A 22071-nucleotide genomic window follows, 5' to 3' on the forward strand; every position below is an offset into this window, starting at 1 on the left:
AAAATACATAAGTATAAAATCTACAAGTCCGACATATGGACAAAATCTCAAAGTATAAAAATAATCCAACAAGATCTAGAGCTAACAACAAAATCCTAGATCAGAGCCAACTCTACTCTAAGACCCGATAGCGGAGAAAGCTCTCACTATCCACCAACCTCAAGAAAACACCAAGCTACTAATCCTGCACAACGTCTACTCACCCATACAGGCAAGTAGGCTGTTAAAACCACTGGGAGTGAGTATTACTTCAACATAATCAATAACACCGATAAGCAGGCATAACATAATTCAATGTCATGTAAGAATCAAAATAGATATTTATATTCCTTACATACATTATCACCACAATTCATGTCTCACCAAAATATATTCAATGAACACATCGTCATCAATAATCATCATTCACAATTTCACTATTTCCATGAGTTCATCAATTCACATAATTAATCATAACATGGCACAACAACCCAACAAATGCAAACATCACTATTAATCACTTACAACCACAAGAACATCAAGTAATTTGCACAACTAGGTCTCATGCCACCTCATGATATGATCCTAGACACAACACCTATATGCATGCGGTACCGATCTCACCAATATTTAGGCCATCGCCCATGATGCCGACAGAACATCATAATCATCACCAAAGTCATCACCACTTGGATATATAAAATATCTGTCTCCATCAGTCATGTATGCATGAACATATGACTCAACAACAATGCATATGTTCACACAACAACTCACCAAATTCTCACCAATATTATTTGCATTCATGCAATCACACCAATAATTCATCACCGCATACATAATCAATACCATATCATAATAACAATATATATGGACTCACCAATATCATCTCATCATTACAATATTTCTCATATATCAAATAAGAGAACATACAACACCTCATGTTAATATCATATCAAATATATCAACATTCAACCATAAATCTCCATTTCCAAGTAAACCAATTAAAGTTCAAAGGAACCACTTCCATTCATTTCCAGAAATTCATTAATCATTAAACAACATTAATCTCATTCCATTTCTTAAGAAAAATCACATTCCGGAAAAATCGACATTTTAAGTAACTTTCCAAATCAAATCTCAATTTCACAAACCATGTTCCAAATTCTCTAAAACCTTCAATTGAACTTATAATGAATAGACTTTGAAGTTTATCAACTTCCCATAAGGTTTGGGTTGACTTGGAACAATTATGCGGAATTTTCGTAAAGTTTTAGTAAAACCTCCTTAGATTGTTTTCTTCATAACTCAAGAACAAAACATTATTTCCAAGTCAAACCAAGGCCTATGGAATGCCAACTCAATTGTCTAAAACTTTCATGTTAAAATCAAAATCCAAAACAAAACAGAAAAGAGTGAAAACGACGCAAAACGTGAAAATCAGGGATGCTGCAACTGGGCAGCTCGCCTCGCGAGTGAAGGTTGCTCGCCATGGCGAGCGAAGGCAGTAGCTACTCGCCACCAGCTCGCCTCGCGAGTTGTGACAGTTTGCAGAAAATTCTATTTTACGGGAAAAATCCATTTTCACCCCAAAATCCCAAAACTTGAATCACACATCATTTTGATCAAAATCACCAATTGACACATTTTTTCAAAACAACAACATCTTATTTCTCATCATTAATCCACAATTAAGTATATCCAAATCATGATTCACTCACAATAGTATCAGTTAATAATAACAACATCAATGGAATATGAATTACATCTCATTTCAATCAAAACATATCAAATTTAATCAATTAAGTATAATTTCATAACTTAACATTTATACATACTTTGAAACATGTAATTTCACCCACAAACATACCATAATCATCAATTCATGCACAAGAAAATAGCATCACAGCAAGAGCACGAATTTAGCAAGAATTGTTCATCAACCCATTTTCATACAACATGAGAAAATGCAAAAATTGAACATGATTATGATGATAACTAACCCCCTTACCTTAGGTTATGATCAATTCAAACTTGAGCTTCACTTTAACTCCTAATTCTCCAATCTTCAAATTTTCCCCCTTTGCTAACCCTTGTTCTTCCTTTCACTCACTTTCTCTCTCTACCTCTCTCTAATTTTGTGAAATGAAATGAATAAATTCCTCTCCAAGTTTTAGGTTTAGGTGTGTTCCCACTCAATTGGGCTCAATTCTAGACCCTAATGGGCTTAACCCATTCTAACACAATTCTAAAAAGTTTCTAAACACTCAACGATAATTACTAACAACAGTAAAATATAACCAACGGTCACTAAACGGTAAAAACTAATCACGACACTAGTAACTTAGTAAAATAAGGGTTCTCACAATATATTAAAAATAATTCTCACCAAAATTACCATTTTACCCTTACCCACCAAATGACCAAAATACCCTTCTAATACGGTAATCCATGTAAATGCATCCAATGACAATTAATTAAAATGAATCTAGCTAAAAATCGGGCTGTTACAGTAAGCGTTGGACCGAATGGGGTGTGTGTACCTGCAGACACTCCGACGCTCAAGTAAGTAGAGGTTATGAATGAGGGGGGTTTTAGAGTGAAAAGAGATTATGCCTTCGAGGCTGCGAGGAGCCTCCTATTTATAGAGGTGGGTGAATGCAGAACCGTTGTAAGGCACACGTGTGACTGGCGGTTACGAAATCGTAAGAAGTGTTGCAGGTGAGAAAAACACAAGACGGAGGGGGGGGGGGGGGGGGGTGTTGAATTGTGTTTTCTTTTTCTTCTTCTAAAAACGAATTCACCGATCAGAAGCTGATAGAGTTCAGATTTTGATGCAATGTAAGTGAAGAGAGAGCAGAAAGACACAAAACAATTATAGTGGTTCCTTAATTTCACAATCCAGAAGTAGTCAACTCCTCCTTCAATTTATTAATTTATTTAGTTATATATTTATGTATTTTAGTTATTTATTTATTTAAATAGTCAACAAAAAGAGCCCCATTCAATTTATTTAAAAAAAAAAAATGTGATTGCTTGTGAGGGGTCACAAGTCCATTTAATTTAAATTAAACCATCTACTTTGTGACTGTTAGGAACTGTCACAACAGCCTTTGCGACAGTTGAGACGACTGTTCTCTGAACTGTCGCAAAAGACAGCTGCGACCCCAACATCCGCGCTTGTTGGGGAACAATCGCAAATGTACATTTGAGACCCTTCTAACAGTCATAATCAGTCATATTAAAAGTCGCAAAATGCATTTTTTTTTTCTTGTAGTGAAGGGACTATGATCTTAAAATATTATTTTTTCTAAAGAAACATAAATAATTCAAGGAACTATGCTCTTAAGACCATGCTTAATTCTGAGGGGACGTTATACCGAAAGAGGGGCTATGTGTTGATATAAAATCTAAATCCCTATTTTTAGTTTTAAAGATAACAAACTAATTAAATTAAACTTTATTAATTCTGATTTTAATTGTTATATAACTTGTGCTCTTGAGTATCTCTTTTAAGTTAAAGGTATAAAAGCATTGTACAATTATCAAGGAAAGCAGCAAGTTATGATGGAGAGATTGATCTCAAGCATTGGTCTCAAATATGGATTTAAGTTCAAATAAGGCCAAGCACGTACAGGGCAATGGAATGTTACATTTAAGGAAGCAATAAATATTTCAAGCATAAACTATATCATGACAAGGAAATATTATTTGAAGCTTACTAGAAATGAACATATGAACAAAAAGAACATATTTAATGTCATGTGCAAAAAGGTTGGCATGAGAATGACCACTATAATTTCGACAACACATCAAGAGTGTAAGACAAATACAAAACTATGAACCTTTGGATATTCACTTTATGGTCACCTCACAACATGACAAGAAAGCTACCTAGTACAAGAAAAGCCTTTTCTTTGGGCTCAAGACTTATGTTACAGCAACAAGTGAAAAGGAAATGAGTTGTACAAAGCTCATGTCTCACGTAGCAAGCAACAAAGTACAAAGGAAAGCTTCAGCAGATTTAGAGATCGATCTCAACTTTGAAAGGAACAGTTTCATCTCAAAGGCTCCCATGATTCTTGCGCTGCAAGAAAGGAAGAATTTATCAAGAGTTTTTCTCCTATAAATAGAAGACTTCAGCAAGAGAGAAAAACAACTTTTGAGCAAAAGAAAAAAGACAATATTCATCAAGAATTTCTTTGTTTACAAATCACTCAAGAACTATATCTTTGTGTTGAGCAAGCAGCTCTTTTGTGTATTAAATCTTTGAAGAAGTTTAATACTCTCAAATACTATTGTAAAAGAATCTGCAAGTGTGCAGAAAGGTTGTAAAAATTCTTGCTCGTAACGGCAAGTGACTTGACCAAGTGAAGGTTGAAAGAAAGTGTTGTAAAGATCAGAAAGATCTAAAAAGAAAGAAGGAATTGAGATTAAGTCATAACTCAATTACCTAGTGGAAAATCTCACAAGTATTGTGGGGACTGGACTAACCCACGCTGGGTGAACCAGGATAACTCTTTTGTGTGATCCTTCTTCCTTATCTATTTTATATTTGCACTAGTCACACACCTTCACTATATCTATTTAAAATTTCATTTAAATCACTAACATTTTTGTTGAGAATTTTTAATAGGTAATTTTTATTACATCACAATTCAAACCCCTTTTCTTGTGATAATTATTTATCTTCACTATGGTCTTATGAACACTCTTAATTCCGAAGGGACATAAATAAGGAGATGGGGAGAAGAATAGCTCGTTAAGACAAGTTGGGGGAAGAAGAGATCTCGACAACTCAATATAACCTTTTTTTTTTTTTGTCTAGAATGCACTATGTGATCTCATTATTTATAGAGAAAATTCACAGCTAATAAGTGAGAAACTTTGGGAACAAGTAATTCACATATTAGATTTAGTACAAAAATATCTCAAATTGAGTATCAAAATATATCATGTTGACTACAAAAATATATTATTCGAAATATATTATTGAGTATCAAAATATATTTCTTATTATGCACTGAAATATATTTGATTGCATACCAAAATATTTCAGGTTGTGTTTCGAAATATTCTAGATTGCGTTCCAAAATATTTTAGCAAAATTTAGGGACTAAGAAAAAACTTTCTAATAATGATTAAATTAATTATTTAATTTATCATTTCTAATAATAAAATATATATTAATATATATAGGAGAATTGCTGTTCCCACATTTGGTTTGGCTATGCCACACGAGTAATTTACCCAAATGCCCCTCGACAGTTAACTGCCGAATTATGAAACCGGCTGCAGTTAATTGCCGAGGAAAACTTCGGTAGTAAACTACCGAGGAAAACTGAAAACTTCAGCAGTTAATTGCCGAGGAAACCTCAAATCTGTTTTTTTTTTTTTTTTTATTCTTTGAGAATATTCCGCGGTCTTTATCATTTTTGATTGATTTTTCTTAATAATTCGTTTTTAATTTTGTTGATTTGCCTTCCTTATTTATTTTAATTATATTACTCCTTTAAATTTTTTTTTTGTTATAACTGCTTTGATCTTCAACAATAGTGAATATTTTATTTCCAAAGAACTTACTCATTTTTCTTTTTTTGTCTATTTTATTTCCAAAGAACTTTCACGAAATTTTCTTCTTTTATTTCCTTTTTCTTTGTTTTAGGCTTAACATTTAAGTCCTCAAAAAACATTTCAATAAGTGTAAAAATTAAGTATTTGAATATTATTTTGCAAATTACTTAAATAAAAAAAAATCTTTGTACACAATTATTTTAATGTAGAAAATATAAAAACATATTATACCTTAAAATAAATCGTTGTGCACAATTATTTTTACGATTTTTTTATTGTTATTTGTATTTAAGTAATGTGCAAAATAATATTCAAATGCTTAATTTTTACACTGATTTAAATGTTATTCTTATTAAGATATATACACATAAGTATAATTCTGAAATTGTTTAAAACGTACCAAAATAATGATTGAAGCATTCAAAATCAATAAATATTATTAAAGACAATTTATGGTTTTTGTCAAAAAAAAAAAAAATTTGTTATTAATGACAATTTATGGATTTTGTCAAAAAAAAAAAAAAAACAGGTAACTGCCGAAGTTTTTTTTTCCTCGGTAGTTTACTGCCGAAGTTTTCCTCGGCAGTTAACTGCAGCCGTATTTCTAAAACTTCGGCAGTTAACTGCTGAGGGGTATTTGAGTAATTTACTCGTGTGGCACAGCCAAACCAAAAGTGGGAACAACAATTCTCTAAAAATAGGTGCATCGGTGAACCCTTCCACTTTTACCTCATACAACCGGTTGTTGTAACATTCGTACGGAAGAGGTATTGTTTCACATTAGGCTTATTTCTGTTTTAGCAAACCATAATGAGGAAATATCCTTTTACTTTATCTTCCTCCCTTAATATCTTCCTGGAAAACATCAAATTCTCATACTCAATGGCAAACAAGAAAAGGAATGAAGACGTGTTTATATAACAGACCAATATCCAATTAAATTTATATTCAACTCCAAATTAAATGAAGTATTTTTTTGTCAAAAAAATATCAATTAAATTTCATTGTATGTGACTCGAGTCACCATGAAAGAAAAAGAATCTCAACCCTTTCAATGAGCAGTAGTTGTTAATAGTTATGTAATGAAAGGAAAAAACTGATTAAGTTTGCAATTTTGAAAAAGAAGATACTTGACCCTTTTAATTCTTATTGGTAAATTGTACCTTGAGGATTTTGAGGAGCATAAATGAGGTAATAAGATAGTCATAGAGAAAATATGAAGCAAGGAAGAAAATGGCGTTTAAAGGCAGAAAAAAGGATTCAGTTTAAGCAAGCTTTTCATAATTTGATTCCACAAACTTTGCCACTCAACACAAGACTGGCGAGTGATGCGGAAACTTGCAATTGGATTGATGGTGAAGATATGCACTAAAGGACGAATTAGAATGGTGGGATCTATACCCAAATTTTGTCAAAAAAAATCATTTCAAAGACCTTTATTTTTAATTATATAATATAATAAAAACAACTAAAAACCTGCTATAGCAGGTAAAAGTGGAAGGGTCCACCGGTGAACCTCTTTTTTGGGGTGCATACTAGGGGCTTCCATATATATATATATATATATGAGATTTGCTAGAACACACCCACTAGTTTTTATGTGGAAGTGTTTTAGCAAGTTATAATTAAAAAGTTAATAAATACACCTTAAGGTGTATGTTGCTATAACACACCTTCTAACAAAAACAAGTGGGTGTGTTCTAGCAAATCCTATAGGCATTTGCTAGGATACACCCACTTAATTTTTGGAAGGAGTATTTTAGCAAGTGAATAACTAAAAAGTGGTTAAATACAGGTGTAGCTTTGCTAAAACACTCCCACATAAAAACTAGTGGGTTTGTTCTAGCAAACCCGTATATATATATATATATATATATATATATTAGCACTTACTCACCTAATTATGTACCCATTAGAGGTATAAAGAAATGCTAGTGAGTTCTGATCATGTAATGAATGCTGCATTCAAGAGTATATGCTAAATTTATGAACATCGTTTGAAACATTTGTCTCACTTCTCTTCACTTTTAGCAAAGTAGCATAATACCTAGGCTTTACATCATTTAACGAACCATTCAAATAGAATGAAGATGTAATAATAGTACAAGGTAAACAATTGTTGCATGTAGATATTATGCTACTTTGCTATAGTAAATATGTTTTGTTCATGTTTTTCTTAAGCAACATGAAATTACATCATAAAACTATAATAATGCTACCCAAAATACACACCTAGAAACTATAAAAATTCACTCTTAAAACTATAATTCCTTAAATGTGAGCTACCTAGCTAGAAAGAAATCCTTAGAGTAGAATTTAAAAACAGTTGCAAAAACCCTTTAGAAACATTCAATAAAACATTAGTATCTTATTACAATATGATTCTTCAAGAGATACACAAACCTTATTCCAATAAAGATAAAATCAGGTCATTCCCCAATCACATAGACATGATACAAAACAAATAATTTTAAAGCAATTCATAATTGAAGACAAAAACATAATACTAATAATAATATAAATTTGAACACATTTACTTGTTAAACATTAACTGTAATAAAGACTTCCAAAATTATAAACTTTTAAGCACCATTCCTTGATTCAGAACACCTAAAAAAATTTATTAATAGTTCTACAAACATTCGATCAATAATAAAATAAAACACAATAAAATCTCATCATCAAACAGAAAATTGAAAGGTCGAATATAAATTGTATTATCACACTGTTAACAGTGCATAATCACTATTAACACACATTCTCTTGAATTGGATGTAAATTGAACTTCTTGGCTTGGCTTGCTACTGATAAATTAATCTTCAATTTATCCAAAGAAGTGGTAATATCTTCAAGAGATGTTAAATCCATATCATCAATAGATTTATTCCACCAATCATATGGGAAATCAGAATTACTCTTTTGTGCCTCAGTAGCTTTCAATTTCTCCAATTTCTCCTGTTCTTCGTTAAGTTTTCCTTGCATCGCTTCGTATCGAAGCCTTAGGGTTTCAACAATGTCATCATCTTGTTGATTCTTTTTCTCATTCTCGTCCGTATGTCCGGTCAGAAAACGTTGAATGACAGCGTCATAGTTAGGGTAGCCACATTCATAGAGCTTGTTTTCGTCTGGTGATATTACGATGAGTGCAGTTTCTGATTCGCATAGAATAGATAGCTCTATTGCTTTGTTGAAAATTCCGAGTTTCTGTTTCGAGAAGGTCATGTTAGGTTTTTCGTCTTTCTTGATTTCATCCTTCTTTCTCTTCCGTGTGTTGTTTCTCTCAGCCGCCATTGGAATTTTCTTAGACATTTCACAATTATCTGATGAGATACATAAACAAAATAAAGTAAATATTCAAACCCACAAAGTCAGAAATCACACACTTTCTTGGTTTATGTGAATAATCTTGGCCAGGCCACTTATGTGAAAACCCTAATCACGCACTTTCTCGGTTACAAAACAAGAAAATATGATTTAATAAATAAACAAAACAAATATGAAGATAAAACCGTACCATCCATGATCTTGAAGAAGAAAGAATCTGTCTTGAGTGAGAAAGAAGGAAGGGTTTAGTTTGCTAGGGTTTACTTTGCTTCTTCAGAGAGTAAAAGATAGAAGGAGGGAACACAAGAACGAGGGAAAGAAAGAAAGAAAGAAAGTTGAGTTAGTTTACTTTGCTTTAGGGTTAGTTTGGTTAAAATATTTATACAGTTAGCTAGGGGTTAGTTTGGGCCTGGGCATGTGTTTTGCATCCTCTCGCTTGCTATATACTTTTGTTTTCTTAATTCTTTTTCTTCTAGAGGCTTGTTGGTTCTTTTTTAATAGATAAAATAAATTCTGTTATCCCGTGAGCTTAACTCAGTTGGTAGGGATATTGCATTTTATATGTAGAGGCCGGGGTTCGAACTTCGGATACTTCACTTCTCCACAATTAAATTGTGTGAGCTCTAGTCATTAAACAACTTGACAAAAAAAAAATAAAAAAAATAAAAAAATAAATTCTGTTAAAAAAATTAAAAATACTACTAGAAAATTGGATACAAGAGGAAAATGGTAAATATTATGTAGATATTTTATAGACGAAATAGCAATAATTATTGAAAATTAACACACACGACTGAGGAGAGAGTGTGAATTTTAATCACGTGTCTGACATAGTAATTTCGACATTTTTCGTCAATTAAACTAGAACCTTAACTATTGTCTTTATTTTCTTTAAGTAGTTTTAGTTGCTAGAAATTTACCCTTAAGGTGAATAAGTGATGAATCTATGTTCGAATCTCGACCTCTACTTATGCACTGTCTTTATCAAATGAGCTATATTCATAGAGACATTGTCTCTCGTATTCATTACAACTTTTATTTGAAATATATAAAGGATGAAAGGTTTGAATTGTGTTTATTTTTCTTTAACAAGCTAATTTAATTCACCCAAATTGACATCGGAGAGAATTGAACCTAAGATTTTTAGGAGGAGCGTACACTCTCAGGTCCCAAGCAATACCATCAGGTGAATCCAAGTGAGTTTGTATTGTGTTATTTAAAATCTTTTCTTTTAGATTTTGTTAATAATTTTTCATTCTAAAACGAGAACAAGAATAAAAAAGTGCATGGAAAGAATAACGCAGATTCTAAAAAAGTGATATTGGTTCAAGCCTAATCGTAAAGCATGTCTAGTCATCACTTTACCATTATCTTAATTTTCTTTGCATCAAAGCATTATGAAGATTCTAAACACATAAGAGTGGATTTGGAATTGTGATTAAGTTAAAAAAAAAACTTTAAAATTGTTGCAGTCTCGGTTAAGTAAGTATTCATCCGAGTTAGGATCATGGCCATTTCTAAAGTTTTACAGGTCTTAAGACATCATATTTTTTTTTAACTCATTGTTGTGTTTTATTAGCTCGTCATTTTGTTTTTCACTACCTCATAAATATTTTGTTAGGCAACATATGAAAATAAATCAAATACTCTATATACACCAAAATAATATAAAATACCGCAGAAGTAGAGAACAGTGCATGCGAAGTAGAATTACATTTTAGCACCACGAAACATTGTTTGTCAAATGCACTATTGATAAAAATAACAATGAAACAAAAAAGTTGAGTAAGCCACATGATCCCAAATGTGTCTCACATCGGTTTCATAATCATGAATGCGTTTTGCAAGATCTTGCATTATCAAATTCAATTATGCAATCCTTTTAATCAATTCAAGAAAGTTGACATTACTATGTTGATATAATTTATTTTTTTTGGAATATTTGAAAGATAAGATTAAAATTAATTTCTCTAGTAGGTCCATTTTCAACTAAAATAGAATATGTTTTCTTATAAAAATTATCTCAATTTCTTGGATAATAAACATCACCAATATATTTAATATTAGTGAGGCACGTTCTTAGGAAAAAAAAAGGCCCAAAAAATACCATTAATTTATTTGATAACAACTGTTTTGGCACATTATTAAGAACAACCATTTTTTTTATAGGGAGGGTGTGTATAGAAATCTTTGTGCTATACGGAGGTATGTATAGCAAATAGCGTCAAAAGGGCAAAAACATTAACAGATTTCAGCTCAGCCCTTCATCATGTCAATATGTTGGGCCTTTCGGTAAAATTTGCAATAGATACACAACAAAAACCAAATATTTATATATTCACATACATCATAAAAAAATAATTGGGAATATCAACATGGGCCCTAAGCCTTCGCACCCCGACATATGTGTAACGCCCACTTTCGTTTAATCGTTTATTTAATCGAGTTTAGGCGATTATATTATAATTATATAATATATGCATGATTTTGATATGTTTTGATGATTTACGATGATTTTGGTGATTTGATTGATGACGTGATAAGTTATGAGTTTTGGAAGATTTGATAAGATTAAGGGATTTATTTTATTGTTAAATAGAATAAAGATTTGAAAATAATATAAAATATTTAGTTGAGGGCTGTTTTGATATTTTAGATAGTTTTAGGGAAGAAAGTGAGATAAGATAAGTAATTAAGAGGAGATATAAAAAGGTTAGACCTAGTTTTAGAAAAACATTGTTGTACGTACGTTTTTGGAGAAAAAGGGAGAAAAAGCCAAGAGAAGAGAAACCAAGAGAGAGGGCTGCGATTTCTTCATACAAGGTAAGGGTGAGACTAATAATTCAATAACGTTAATTGCTGTAATTCTGATGATTAATTGACAAAGTTAGGATTGATTTAGAAAAGTTTTGGAATTAGGTCAAAACCCTAAAAATTGATGATCAAACGGTCAAACTTGATTAGATTGATGTAGAAACCGTCCTATGACCTTAGAACATGTTTAGGATGGATTATGGAATCAAAATTAGGCTTTGAACCATGTTAATTGATGGGTTTTCGAGAAAACCCTTATTCTGCCCAAGCTTCTGTTCATCGCTCGCCTTGGCGAGTGATGATCCTCGCCTCGCGAGTGATGAACTTCATCGCTCGCCACGCGAGCCCCTTCCCTTCGCCTCGCGAGTTCCTTGGGTACCGCTCGCCACTACGAGCAACCTTACTCGCCATAGCGAGCTAAGGAAGAGTGTGTGTTAGATTTCGTGTTTCGACCTTTTTAGTTGGACCTTGAGTGCCTGAACATACCTAGTATTGATTAGGAATGAATGTAGGATCAGAGGGAACCCAGAACAACACTAGTTTGGAAGTTGAGTGGTACTCGCCGTGGCGAGTAAGAACTCTCGCCTCGCGAGCACAACCAGGATGAAGTTGCTTGAGTGTTTGTGCGATCTGTGCCGCACGTGTTGATCAAGAGTGAACCCCTAACTGATAATGAGACCTAGTGATGTCGTTAAATGCAGTCTGTAGAGTAGTATAAGATTTGTTGATATTAATTGAACATGAACTAATGTATTGTATATTCATGCAAGATATGAAAGTTGATTATGATGCAATTGATGTGCTATTGATATAATGATATCGTCTTGTTATGTGACTTGTTTATGCTGTTTCCGTTATTTAACTAAGTGCATATGGTATATGATGAAGTTTAGCTCCAAATTATTGGATGCATGTTGATATGTTGATTACGATATTTTCTTCATAAGAGTCCATGCATAGCATCTCATTGAGCTTAGTCCTCACCACAAATATTAGGAGCTTTGTCCTCCGCACGTTTTATAGGAGCTTTGTCCTTCGCACGATTAAAGTATATTAATACTTATGATAACGATTGGTACCACATGCATATAAGGAGTCTAAGAGCATTGTCGCATTTTCATGATTAAGATGCCTTGTTGATAATGATTGAATGTGTGATTACGTGATAAGTGTTTCTCAATTATGTTATGTCGTTCATGATAAATGGATATATGATTACGTGATAACTGTTTAGCAATTATGCAATGTTGTTAAAGAAATGATTATGATGTTAATTTATGATTCGCAATTACATTGATTAATGTTATTTTGTTATGAAATCTCACCCCTTCTGCTTGAAAATGTTGCCCTTCGTATGGGTAACTTGCAGATGATCGTGCTTAGTGTGCAGTTGCCGTCGTGAGTGGCCTTGCCTTCACTGTGTCGTCTAGGTCGCTCTGATACGTAACAGGATGGGGTTTAATGTTATACATGCTTCATTCTTTTACGTGATTAATATGTTATTTTTATCATGTTATGGATTACGAACTGTTTTGATGGGGCCTACGTGCCAAACTGATTTATGATTTCCGAACTAATATTCCGCTGCTATGTTAAGATATTATGTGAAGGTTAAGTTATTATTTAACTGTTTTTGGATTACGTTTCTATGTGATATCATGTTTATGTTTTTACTCTGATAAATGTTTAAGAAATTTGTATATTGGGAAAACGGGGTGTTACAATTGGTATCAGAGCAGGTCAGTCCGTCCGGTCAATTAGAGAGTCGTGTCGAGTCTTAGTAATATTTATATTACTATCTTATGTTGTTGTTGCTACTTTTGTAGAATATCAGAAATGGCTGGAAGAAACGATGTTGCGTTAGCTGCTGCTCTACAAGCTGTTGCCCAAGCTGTGGGACAACAACCTAACGCAAATGCTGGTACGAATGCTGAAGCTAGGATGTTGGAGACGTTCATGAAGAAGAACCCTCCAACTTTCAAAGGACGTTATGACCCTGATGGAGCCCAGGCGTGGCTTAAGGAGATTGAGAGGATTTTCCGGGTTATGCAGTGCACTGAGGATCAGAAAGTGCGGTTTGGTACTCATCAGCTAGCCGAGGAAGCTGATGACTGGTGGGTTGCTCTTCTGCCTACCCTTGGGCAGGAGGGAGCTGTTGTGACTTGGGCTGTGTTTAGGAGAGAGTTCCTGAGGAGATACTTTCCGGAAGATGTTCGCGGCAAGAAGGAGATCGAATTCCTTGAGCTGAAGCAAGGAAACATGTCTGCGGCAGAATATGCTGCCAAGTTCGTGGAGCTGTCAAAGTTCTACCCACACTATACTGCTGAGAATGCTGAGTTCTCGAGATGCATCAAGTTCGAGAATGGTTTGAGGCCCGACATCAAGAGGGCGATTGGGTACCAACAGCTGAGAGTTTTTCCGGATTTGGTTAATAGTTGCAGGATCTATGAAGAGGATACGAAGGCTCACTACAAGGTAGTGAATGAGAGGAAGGGCAAGGGACAACAGAGTCGTCCTAAGCCGTACAGTGCCCCCGCTGATAAAGGAAAACAGAAGATGGTCGATGATAGGCGGCCTAAGAAGAAGGATGCTGCAGAGATTGTGTGTTTCAATTGTGGTGGGAAAGGTCACAAAAGCAATGTCTGCCCTGAGGAAATCAAGAAGTGTGTCCAGTGTGGCAAGAAAGGTCATATTGTAGCTGATTGCAATCGTACGAACATTGTGTGCTTTAATTGCAATGGAGAGGGTCACATTAGTTCACAGTGTACTCAGCCTAAGAGGGCGCCGACTACTAGTAGAGTCTTTGCTTTGACTGGGACTCAGACAGAGAACGAGGATCGTTTGATCAGAGGTACTTGCTATATTAATAATACTCCTTTAGTTGCTATTATTGATACTGGTGCTACGCATTGCTTATTGCTTTTGATTGTGTTTCTGCTTTGGGTCTTCAGTTGTCTGATATGAATGGAGAGATGGTTGTTGAAACTCCAGCTAAGGGTTAGGTGACTACTTCTCTCGTATGTTTGAAATGTCCTTTGTCTATGTTTGGTCGTGATTTTGAAATGGATTTAGTTTGTCTACCCTTGAGTGGTATGGATGTGATTCTGGGTATGAACTGGTTAGAGTACAACCACGTTCTCATCAACTGTTTTAGCAAGACAGTACATTTCTCTTCCGTCGAAGAGGAAAGTGGTGCAGAGTTTTTGTCTACTAAGCAGCTGAAACAACTGGAACGCGATGGTATCTTGATGTTTTCATTGATGGCTTCTTTATCTGTTGAGAATCAAGCAGTGATTGATAGGCTACCGGTGGTGTGTGAATTTCCTGAAGTTTTTCCAGATGAGATTCCTGATGTACCTCTAGAGAGAGAAGTCGTGTTTTCTATTGATCTTGTTCCTGGAACGAAGCCGGTCTCGATGGCACCTTATCGTATGTCTGCTTCCGAGTTATCTGAGTTGAAGAAACAGTTGGAGGACTTGCTTGAGAAGAAGTTTGTTAGACCAAGTGTTTCACCTTGGGGAGCGCCGGTTTTGCTAGTAAAGAAGAAAGATGGTAGTATGCGGTTATGTATTGATTATCGGCAGTTGAATAAGGTAACTATCAAGAATAGGTATCCACTTCCGAGAATTGATGATTTGATGGATCAGTTAGTGGGTGCACGAGTTTTCAGCAAGATTGATTTGAGATCAGGTTATCACCAGATTAAAGTAAAAGATGAGGATATGCAGAAGACAGCTTTCCGAACGCGTTATGGTCACTATGAATATAAAGTTATGCCTTTCGGTGTGACCAACGCACCTGGAGTGATTATGGAGTATATGAATCGCATCTTCCATGCATTTTTGGATCGGTTCGTAGTAGTGTTCATCGATGATATTTTGATTTACTCCAAGACTGAAGAAGAACATGCCGAGCACCTGAAGATTGTCTTACAAGTGTTGAAAGAGAAGAAACTTTATGCCAAATTGTCTAAGTGTGAATTCTGGTTGAAAGAGGTGAGTTTTCTTGGCCATGTTATTTCCGGAGATGGTATTGCTGTGGATCCGTCTAAAGTCGAAGCGGTATCGCAATGGGATACTCCTAAGTCCGTTACAGAGATTAGAAGCTTTTTGGGTCTAGCTGGTTACTACAGAAGGTTTATTGAAGGATTTTCCAAGTTAGCTCTTCCGCTTACGTAGTTGACTTGTAAAGGTAAAACTTTTGTGTGGGACGTCAATTGTGAGAAAAGTTTCGGTCAATTGAAGAAGCGTCTGACGACTGCTCCAGTTTTGATTTTGCCGAAGTCAGATGAACCTTTTGTGGTGTATTGTGGTGCGTCCAAGTTGGGTTTAGGAGGTGTGCTTATGCAAGAAGGTAAAATGGTAGCTTATGCTTCAAGACAGTTGAGAATTCATGAGAAGAATTATCCTACGCATGATCTCGAGTTGGCGGCCGTAGTCTTTGTATTGAAGATATGGAGACATTACTTGTATGGTTCGAGATTTGAGGTGTTTAGTGATCACAAGAGTTTGAAGTATTTGTTCGATCAGAAGGAATTGAATATGAGGCAGCGTAGATGGCTAGAGTTGCTAAAGGATTACGACTTTGGTTTGAATTATCATCCAGGAAAAGCTAATGTTGTTGCAGATGCCTTGAGCAGGAAGACATTGCATATGTTCGCTATGATGGTTAGAGAATTCGAGTTACTTGAACAGTTCAGAGATATGAGTTTGGTTTGCGAATGGTCACCTCAAAGCGTGAAACTGGGTATACTGAAGATTGATAGTGAATTTCTAAAAAGTATCAAGGAAGCACAGAAAGTTGATGTAAAGTTTGTGGACTTGTTGGTTGCTAGAGATCAGACTGAAGACAGTGATTTTAAAATCGATGATCAAGGTGTGTTGAAATTCCGAGGAAGAATTTGTATTCCAGACAATGAAGAGATTAAGAAGATGATTCTTGAAGAGAGTCATAGAAGTAGCTTGAGTATTCACCTGGGAGCTACGAAGATGTATCATGATTTAAAGAAGATTTTCTGGTGGTTTGGTTTGAAATAAGATGTGGCACAGTTTGTGTATTCCTGTTTAGTTTGTCAAAAGTCGAAAGTCGAGCATCAGAAACCCGCTGGGATGATGGTACCTTTGGATGTGCCAGAATGGAAATGGGATAGTATATCAATGGATTTTGTGACGAGTTTGCCGAATACACCTAGAGGGAACAACGCAATTTGGGTTATTGTGGATAGATTGACAAAGTCGGCTCATTTTCTACCTATTAATATTAGTTTCCCTGTTGCCCAGTTGGCAGAGATTTACATCAAGGAGATTGTGAAGCTGCATGGTGTTCCTTCGAGCATTGTATCAGATAGAGATCCAAGATTTACTTCTAGATTTTGGAAAAGTTTGCAAGAGGTCTTGGGTTCGAAGTTGAGATTGAGTTCGGCGTATCATCCGCAGACAGATGGTCAGTCGGAGAGGACGATTCAGTCGCTAGAGGATTTGTTGAGGATTTGTGTTCTTGAGCAAGGAGGAACTTGGGATAGTCATCTTCCGTTGATCGAGTTCACATACAATAATAACTATCATTCTAGTATTGGAATGGCACCTTTCGAGGCTTTATATGGTCGGAGATGCAGAACTCCGTTGTGCTGGTTTGAGTCGGGTGAGAGAGTGGTCTTAGGACCAGAGATTGTTCAGCAAACTACTGAGAAAGTTCAGATGATCCAAGAGAAAATGAAGGCGTCGCAGAGTCGACAAAAGAGTTATCATGATAAGCGTAGAAAAGATCTTGAGTTTCGGGAAGGAGACCACGTGTTTTTGAGAGTCACTCCTATGACTGGTGTAGGACGTGCTTTGAAGTCAAAGAAGTTGACCCCGAAGTTCATTGGTCCATATCAGATATTGAAAAGAGTTGGAACGGTGGCTTATCGAGTGGGTTTACCGCCGCATCTTTCGAATTTGCACAATGTTTTCCATGTGTCTCAACTTCGGAAGTATGTTCCAGATCCATCTCATGTAATTCAGAGTGACGATGTGCAAGTTAGAGACAACCTTACGGTAGAAACTTTACCGGTGAGGATTGATGATCGTAAAGTGAAGACGTTGAGAGGCAAGGAGATACCTCTCGTGAGAGTTGTTTGGACGGGAGCGACTGGTGAAAGCTTGACGTGGGAGCTTGAGAGTAAGATGCTGGAGTCTTATCCAGAGTTGTTTGCTTGAGGTAAATTTTCGAGGACGAAAATCTTTTAAGTGGGGGAGAGTTGTAACGCCCACTTTCGTCTAATCGTTTATTTAATCGAGTTTAGGCAATTATATTATAATTATATAATATATGCATGATTTTGATATGTTTTGATGATTTACGATGATTTTGGTGATTTGATTGATGACGTGATAAGTTATGAGTTTTGGAAGATTTGATAAGATTAAGGGATTTATTTTATTGTTAAATAGAATAAAGATTTGAAAATAATATAAAATATTTAGTTGAGGGCTGTTTTGATATTTTAGATAGTTTTAGGGAAGAAAGTGAGATAAGATAAGTAATTAAGAGGAGATATAAAAAGGTTAGACCTAGTTTTAGAAAAACATTGTTGTACGTACGTTTTTGGAGAAAAAGGGAGAAAAAGCCAAGAGAAGAGAAACCAAGAGAGAGGGCTGCGATTTCTTCATACAAGGTAAGGGTGAGACTAATAATTCAACAACGTTAATTGCTGTAATTCTGATGATTAATTGACAAAGTTAGGATTGATTTAGAAAAGTTTTTGGAATTAGGTCAAAACCCTAAAAATTGATGATCAAACGGTAAAACTTGATTAGATTGATGTAGAAACCTTGGTAGTGAAAACCGGACCGGACCGGCCGGTTCAATCGGTTGAACCGGGAACCGGAAGACTGACCGGTCCGAGTGACCCTAAAAACCGCTGGTTCATAGAACCGGGAAAACAACCGAAAAACCGGCCAAAAACCGGAATAAACCGGGAAACCGCCGGTTCAGGCGGTTTTGCAAGTCTGACCGGTTGTGGTTTCGTTTTTTCTCGGAAGGACGGGAATCTTATTGATATGTTCTCATTCCACACAAATTGTTTCAAGATTTGTACAATTATCAATTGCTACAAGATTCAAGACAGGAAAATATATTGGTTTGATAATGATCAGTAAGAAACAAGATTTCAGAAGAAAGATTAGTAAAGAAGGGAAAGCAAGCAAAGCAATTCATTATGGTGATGTTTCCATGGAAGTACAAGTGAAGATGTAAGATCAGAAAAAAGAAAATTGGAGAAGAATAGTGAATCAATTGGAATCTGAGAGTGAGAGATTGGAAAAGGGAAAGGGGCGGCTGATTGTCCTCGTCAAGAAATCAATATTGAATGTGATAATTTAGGGTTAGTGATGGGTTGGGCTTATAAACGAAGCCCATGAAAAATGTCATTTAAAAAGAAATATATATTATATGTTAAAAAATAAAAAGAAATATATATTATATGTTAAAAAATAATAATGACTTTGGGCTCGATAGGTGAGTATTCATATATATATATATATATATTTTTTTTTTTTTGAGTTTTGATATATGTAATAAAAAAATTATATTTTTACTAGAATGTTATAATAAAATAATAAAAAAAATATTATTTAATTAATTCCGGTTGAACCTCGGTTCAACCCCGGTTGAACCCCAAAACCTTAAACCCATGCCTACACCGGTTTAACGTCCGGTCCGGTTTTGATTACCTTGGTAGAAACCGTCCTATGACCTTAGAACATGTTTAGGATGGATTATGGAATCAAAATTAGGCTTTGAACCATGTTAATTGATGGGTTTTCGAGAAAACCCTTATTCTGCTCGAGCTTCTGTTCATCGCTCGCCTTGGCGAGGGATGATCCTCGCCTCGCGAGTGATGAACTTCATCGCTCGCCACGCGAGCCCCTTCCCTTCGCCTCGCGAGTTCCTTGGGTACCGCTCGCCACTGCGAGCAACCTTACTCGCCATAGCGAGCTAAGGCAGAGTGTATGTTAGATTTCGTGTTTCGACCTTTTTAGTTGGACCTTGAGTGCCTTTGAGTGCCTGAACATACCTAGTATTGATTAGGAATGAATATAGGATCAGAGGGAACCCAGAACAACACTAGTTTGGGAGTTGAGTGGTACTCGCCGTGGCGAGTAAGAACTCTCGCTTCGCGAGCACAACCAGGATGAAGTTGCTTGAGTGTTTGTTCGATCTGTGTCGCACGTGTTGATCAAGAGTGAACCCCTAACTGATAATAAGACCTAGTGATGTCGTTAAATGCAGTCTGTAGAGTAGTATAAGATATGTTGATATTAATTGAACATGAACTAATGTATTGTATATTCATGCAAGATATGAAAGTTGATTATGATGCAATTGATGTGCTATTGATATAATGATATCGTCTTGTTGTGTGACTTGTTTATGCTGCTTCCGTTATTTAACTAAGTGCATATGGTATATGATGAAGTTTAGCTCCAAATTATTGGATGCATGTTGATATGTTGATTACGATGTTTTGTTCATAAGAGTCCATGCATAGCATCTCATTGAGCTTAGTCCTCACCACGAATATTAGGAGTTTTGTCCTCCGCACGTTTTATAGGAGCTTTGTCCTCCGCACAATTAAAGTATATTAATACTTATGATGACGATTGGTACCACATGCATATAAGGAGTCTAAGAGCATTGTCGCATTGTCATGATTAAGATGCCTTGTTGATAATGATTGAATGTGTGATTACATGATAAGTGTTTATCAATTATGTTATGTCTTTCATGATAAATGGATATATGATTACGTGATAACTGTTTAGCAATTATGCAATGTTGTTAAAGAAATGATTATGATGTTAATTTATGATTCGCAATTACATTGATTAATGTTATTTTGTTATGAAATCTCACCCCTTCTGCTTGAAAATGTTGCCCTTCGAATGAGTAACTTGCAGGTGATCGTGCTTAGTGTGCAGTTGCCGTCGTGAGTGGCCTTGCCTTCACTGTGTCGTCTTGGTCGCTCTGATACGTAACGGGATGGGGTTTAATGTTGTACATGCTTCATTCTTTTACGTGATTAATATGTTGTTTTTATCATGTTATGGATTACGAACTGTTTTGATGGGGCCTACGTGCCAAACTGATTTATGATTTCTGAACTAATATTCCGCTGCTATGTTAAGATATTATGTGAAGGTTAAATTATTATTTAACTGTTTTTGGATTACGTTTCTATGTGATATCCCGTTTATGTTTTTACTCTGATAAATGTTTAAGAAATTTGTATATTGGGAAAACGGGGTGTTACAATATGCCTAGGGTCGGGCCCTATTGCTCACCACCTAGATGGGAGTTACTCAAGCACGTACCCGCAGGTACAGTTGGCAAGATAAGGCCTGAGAGTCAAGCCCTCCTTGATCACTATAAATACATAGGCATTAGGATTGGGTCTGGTATGACAGTTCTTACACAATATAGCTGCATATCTCGTGTACCCCTCACCGATTTAGATGTCGGAGTGCGTGCAGGTACACCGCCCCCCTCCGGTGGAGAAGGGTTATTAACGGACAGCTAAACATAACTTGGCTCGTGGAGGATAAATTGAAGCTTGATCCCTTCACACGACAGGTTTTAGCAGACCAACCATCTTTTATGGTCCAACTGGATTAGTGGAGACTTCACTAGGGAAGACTGCATTCCTCAAGTGAATCAATCTCGTAAGTTTAAGATGTGAGTACCAGATCTATCTACCAGAACGCTAGTGAAATCGACGAAACCATTGACACCTCCTCCTTGGTCTAGAAGCCTCCGCAAAAAAATCTTGGTCCCATACTCTCACCAATGGCCTTGGAGAAACCCACCAGATCTAGGGTGCCAACAACGACATCTGCAAATCGCACATCCATGAGGAGTCAGAGCTGAACAACTCAGCTCGCAAGAGATCTACCAACTCCGATAAACACTATTCTCATGATCATAAGTTGTTTAGAGAAATGTTTATGTGGTTTGAAATTGAGATATTAAAAAGTGTCATGGGATTGAAGTTTTCATTATAATGTTAAATCCTTAGCATTCCTATACATTCCTCTATTCTATAATGAATTCATTTCTAAGGAAAATGTGTTCTTTGGTATTTCATGTTTCCTCTCAAAATACATGAATGTATCTCAATAATAACCAAGCTTATTCTTTTGGTTAATTATCATTAAGACCCTTTGAGTGCAATCTTATTGTCCTAAGACTCACATAACTATTCTCATGTTTTGTTTATCTTGCCTAAACTAAGTTGATCCAATATCAAACTTCACCTCTCGGTTCTTCGTTTGATATTTGAGATATGATTAAATAACAATATAAAATTTCACCTCTCGGTTCTTTGATTGATATTTGTTATAA

At 35.4% G+C, this 22071-nt stretch overlaps 1 protein-coding gene across 1 annotated transcript; it reads right to left on the minus strand.

Annotated features, from left to right (window-relative positions):
- Positions 1-8301: 8301 nt before the first annotated feature.
- LOC25490489 (agamous-like MADS-box protein AGL62) lies at positions 8302-8844 on the minus strand. Its single transcript, XM_013603919.3, has one exon. The coding sequence runs from the start codon at positions 8842-8844 to the stop codon at positions 8302-8304; it is 543 nt and encodes a 180-aa protein (XP_013459373.3).
- Between the last annotated feature and the right edge of the window lie 13227 nt (positions 8845-22071).

This window comes from Medicago truncatula, chromosome 3 (genome assembly GCF_003473485.1).
Source record: "Medicago truncatula cultivar Jemalong A17 chromosome 3, MtrunA17r5.0-ANR, whole genome shotgun sequence".
Lineage (NCBI taxonomy): Eukaryota > Viridiplantae > Streptophyta > Magnoliopsida > Fabales > Fabaceae > Medicago > Medicago truncatula.

Bases quoted from the DNA above. Each gene is read 5' to 3' on its own strand.
- LOC25490489 (XM_013603919.3), bottom strand. From the start codon at position 8,844: ATGGCGGCTGAGAGAAACAACACACGGAAGAGAAAGAAGGATGAAATC.